At 35.3% G+C, this 5,302-nt stretch overlaps 1 protein-coding gene across 1 annotated transcript; it reads right to left on the reverse strand.

The window, feature by feature from the left end:
* Positions 1-1,662: 1,662 nt before the first annotated feature.
* Positions 1,663-5,039, reverse strand: LOC124113662 (zinc finger CCHC domain-containing protein 10-like). Its single transcript, XM_046474121.2, has 7 exons — positions 4,886-5,039; positions 4,457-4,489; positions 3,532-3,609; positions 2,934-2,975; positions 2,710-2,727; positions 2,303-2,356; positions 1,663-1,769 (listed from the first exon to the last, which is right to left on the reverse strand). The coding sequence occupies exons 1-7, from the start codon at positions 5,037-5,039 to the stop codon at positions 1,747-1,749; spliced, it is 402 nt and encodes a 133-aa protein (XP_046330077.1). The 3' UTR covers positions 1,663-1,746.
* Positions 5,040-5,302: the final 263 nt, after the last annotated feature.

The following is a 5,302-nucleotide window of genomic DNA, read 5'->3' on the forward strand; positions in this document are numbered from 1 at the left end:
GATTGCTGACAAATAACTTCTTACATAGTGCTCAATGATACTCAAAATACAATAAAACTGATTTATGTATCACTGATGCTACCATTATGTCCCTGAAGTAACAATACTGACACAACAAACCATATCTGAAAGTATCAACTTGATTCAATCATAACAATAGTGTCATAGTGCATAATGGTTAGGCAGTCCTACATTAAGTTGAAACAGACCATAGTGCCTTAAGCTACATGACCTCTGGTGTAGCTACACTATACATTATAAATGACAACACAATTTAAAGTTCCAGCTACATAATCATGATAATACCAGTAAACATTGCATTACTGGTTACAATAGCCTGCTAAATATTGAAATAGAGCATAAAGCCATAACCTATAACACATCTGGTACAGCAAAACTATATAACACAAATAACAAAGACAATTCTTTCCTCTCAAAGTAGCAGCTAGATAATGGCAATCAACATTACATATTAGTTAAATGGCTTGCACAATATTGATACAGAGCATAACCTCTGTGACATCTGACCTTTTACCTCTGCTGCAACTATTCATCTACATGAAAGTTTAGGCCTATAGCTTCAATAAAATACCCGACAAAACAACCACGACTAGAGATATACTGACTTAAGGATGCTATCTTGATTATATACATCAACATTCAGTCACGAAAAGTAAATGCCATCTTGCTACAGACATTTAACTCTAATCATGCTAGCTGAACATCACACATGAGGTGTCATCCACTCGATATACTTAGCTGTTGGCCTCATTTAACGGCAACACAGCAGTACGCTGGTCATAAAACATGTACGCTGGTCAGTTTTATGTCTTACATGGTGCAGTAAACTTGTGCTGATATCTACTAACACCAATAACAACACAGAAGCAGTATCTTACAGTGTTTGCCATCATCAATCAACTTGTAAACATACAAATACCGCTTACGTGGTGTAGGAAACTTGACTTGGCGGTTCAGAAAAGTATAACTTTATAACAAACACTAAACTATCCTGCGACAATGCAAAACACTTATGTACAAGATCACAACACATCATTATTTAGCAGGGGAATAACTATTGTGATTATCAAAATACTTACTTGGAATTTATTTGAGACGGAATGTAAGCAAAGTTAGGCAGCGTGCATGGTGATGGGTGTTTATGCAAATTGGGCCAGGCAATAACAGCCGAAATGCGCAACTTAAAATATTAAAATTAAGTCAGCACTTAATTTAAGTTAAACTTAAATTAAGTCATATTAAAGATTGCACTTGCTCATATTAATCAATAACATCTTATATCATAATGGCATTTCTAACATATAGAAAATAAAATAAATGTTTTCCATTTTCTATACATTATATACCACACATATTGTATTAATATTCTGGTACATATTGAAGGTGCTTGGTAGTACTGACTACAGACTGAAAATCCCATTTATTAACTCAATCAATCTTTTATCAACAGACAACAACATACAAAGAATTTTTGACATCGACTTTATTCTTGGACCATGATACACACTCATGTTGTCCCAATCACAGTTTACATTTATTTTGCGCTTGTCCATCTGTCAGACCAGCGCCATGTACATTCTGTCTATACGTGAACGTACATTGCTATCTCTACTCCATTGTGGTCAACTCAAACGTGGTCACGCTCTTGAACAGTGTAATAGTTCACCGGTAACACCAGAAGGGCCAAAATGGTCAAAAGGACCATGCTTCAAACATTCAGTAAGGTTACTGAGCAGGCTCGCCAGCATCTAAAACAATACAATAATAAAACATTATACTGAGGCCATTTTCAAGAACTTGGTTTTAGGCTATTGTGGTGGTCCAAATACCTATGTCACAACTGGTAAGACTTCTTTTAAGTAATATATAAATGGAATTGTACGTTGAGATGAAAACAAAAGAAATTGAAAGTGACATTGAATGAGGAGTCAAAGGATTTAATTGCTTCATATAATCTTATTTGTTTTCATTCTAACTGGAATTAATAAAAGGCTTATCTAAAACAACTACTTTTATCTCAATTTGTAAAACTATATGTTAGCAATTTCGTAAACTAAGTAATTTAAAATAAAACGTTTGGTTCACTAATAAAGTGCAATCACAGTTACAAGGTTCTATATAATATTCTTCTGTGTTCTATATTAAACTGTAACAATTGTTTCACTGATTTTGTAGCAAAGTAGGTTGCATTTTGTTTATATCTGAGTCAAATGTTCAATGATTTTCATATGAAAATAGGATGTATTTTCCGTTTCTTTTATAACAGGACCTTTACACTCACCGATAACAGGAGGATCGACCTCGACTGCTACACCGTCCAAGGGGACACAGGCATCTTATGTAAAAAGAGAGAAACAGTCCTTGATATAGAGTGACACATGATCCCACGGTTTTGAAAGATGTGGATGAGGCCATTGGGCCAAACATTGAGCTATGTTATATTGTGAACACATTAATTACAAGGGTCAGCAAGACTGGAAATAGGTGTGATTTACAAATAATTGTTTTATATTTCATTCACAGCTGTTTACTCATTTTGAGTGGATTCATTTTCTTTCGGCAAATTTGAGAACAATTTTGTAGCTGTCAAAATTCTTATGTTAATCTTATTGTTACTTGGCGCCGTATCCTACCCTGGTGATTTGGAAAAACAAAATTCTAAATGATGAAAGGTGTCGGGAACCTTACCTCCTACGCATTCTTGGGCTGAAAAAGTAACAACATTGAACTGATGCATCATAAAATAAAATACGAACGAACGAGGGTACATGTAAAGATTTTATGGGTATCTTCACTCAGTCTGAGTTCATATGCCATTAAACTGTGCTGTGATAAAAAAATATATGAGGTAGAATTTGAAAACAAATGAAACAATATTTAATTCACGTCGGAGGCCAGAGGCTCATGCTTACCGAAGCCTTCAATTAGTCCTTGTAGCCCAGGGTCACCAGAACCTGTAATACAACATATTCATGCTATACAATTCCTATCACATGATATAAACTGGTATAAAAACTTGTTATAAAATTACTATTCCATGATGTAAACTGGCAATTATTTGTTATAAAAATTACTACTCATGATACATATCTATTACATCTGTAACATACCTAGTTAAGAAATGACATAAAACACAGAATGAGTGATTAATCATTTTTTAGGCCGCATCCGAAATTTTGCGTTTTTCGCGGCTCAGAAAATTAGAGAGAACGAGATTCATTACATTATGTGTATAGACAAGAACTATCCCGCCAACATTTCCTCATTTAATGAGTTCTCCCCCTTACTTCAAACTCAGTTGAACTACATGATGTCCTTGATTTGCACATGCAGTCATGTTCTATAAAATGTAGTGTCTGCTATACAATCATCAACACATGAGCAATTGGCAATATCACATTGGGCAAGAGCCTCCCGCTTTGCTTTGACAGCTCCCAATCATTTCCAGCGTCTCTGTGTTAACAATGATAACGTATGATGGCAATGCGCAATCGGTTAACAACGAATTACCTTCAGAAGACGAAGATGAAGACGATGATGTTGATGTTGATGTTGATGTTGATGTTGATGTTGATGCTGATCTACGACCTGTAACAGACATTAAATAGACCTAATCGTTCATGTAAAATTCCTTTCAGGAGATTTAGGGTCGGCATTAGGGAGCCAAACCATGGCCTGTGTCTGGATTTGATCATTCAAACTGCACTAAAACCAGTTGCAGATAGATTCACCATAATTACGCATTATTACGAGTATTTGACTAGTCATCTTTCTAATAATAATAATAATGTTACTCGTCTGTTGCATGACTGTTAACACTGACTTGTTCATGTTCAGTGACTTGGCTCATAGCGTCTCATTGTGTCCCGTGTCAAGCAATAACTTGTCTGGTCAGATTCAGTTAATAACATGCCGCCATTATATACATATATCTGGGGTGTTGTTGGGGTATTGTTGACTGTAGCGTTAACAACCATCATGGTTGTTGCTCGTAACCAAATATGTCGGGATTTGATCATTACAAAGCTGTACAAAAACCCGTTCCAGATAAATTCAATAGAAGTACGCATAATTATGAATGTTTGACTAGTAATGATAACAATAATAACACACTTATTCAAATCCATAGATTTTCTTCACCGAGATAGAAGCAATGGAAAAAGGGATTCCGTTGACAGCTATATTGGATAAGTATTTCCATGTGAAAGCAGAAAGTTATTAAAATCCTAATTGTATAATGGAACCAAATTAAATTCTGTCAACGGTAGTCAAAGCTACTGGCTTAATTTCATAGCAGTTAATTATAATAGTTTGCAGTTGTGACACAAAAATGGTTTGACAAACGTGTCAGTTCATTATACTAACATAAAACATAAATACGTATGCCGTCTCAGTTTTAACTTGATCAAATATGTAGCAGAGTAAATATGCTTACCTCTTTTGTTACTTGCAAAGGAACATGCGATGCCTGAAAAAGATTTGAGTAATAATGATGGAGTGTGACAAGTGTGATAAAATACAATAAAATTAAAATATCACTTTGGATTATCCTGCAGGAGAAATGCTTATGTTGTTGCGACATACTCATTTTCAATGTATAAGCAACAACAGAATTCCTTAGATCTAGAACCTTATCATCCATGATCCGGTACATATACATGCAACGTTTGCGGAATGTCACCTATTGTCAGATTCCCATTTTATAAAGGACATACCATGATATTGAATGCAAGATAAAGTTGTGTTCAGTTGATGACTGAAGGGGGGTTTCTACTACAATAAGCAAGACAACGGACGCCATCTTCTACACAATATATTCTGAGCAATACACAAAGTAACAACTCCGATATGTACATGTACTCACTGATGGCGATCAGGAACAAGACTTTGGCGGAGTTCATGATTTTCTGTTGTTCTGTGCAGGCGCTGAACTGTGTCTCTCCTTGATCTCTGCTGTCACTGTTTGGTATGAATGTCGGAGATGTTACTGGCTTACTTATAGCGTATGCTACATACATTATGAGATGTTAAGTATTTGAAGACCAATGGTCATTGTTTGCCTGTAAGGGTGTGAACATATTTGTCTGTTATGCCATATCTGTCACTGTCACGCAATGATGGTCATTTTACGATGTGAGATAGTGTACAAATACAGTTAAACATCTCAGTTTCATGTTCATTTTGAACAATATCGAATTATGCATGTACCCATATGCATTATACTTCATTTTAATTCTCAAGACGGCTTCATTACGTGATGGACGTGTATCGATGCATTCAT

The sequence above is a fragment of the Haliotis rufescens genome, unplaced genomic scaffold, assembly GCF_023055435.1.
Source record: "Haliotis rufescens isolate VD_foot unplaced genomic scaffold, xgHalRufe1.0.p SCAF_6, whole genome shotgun sequence".
NCBI classification, from domain to species: Eukaryota; Metazoa; Mollusca; class Gastropoda; order Lepetellida; family Haliotidae; genus Haliotis; species Haliotis rufescens.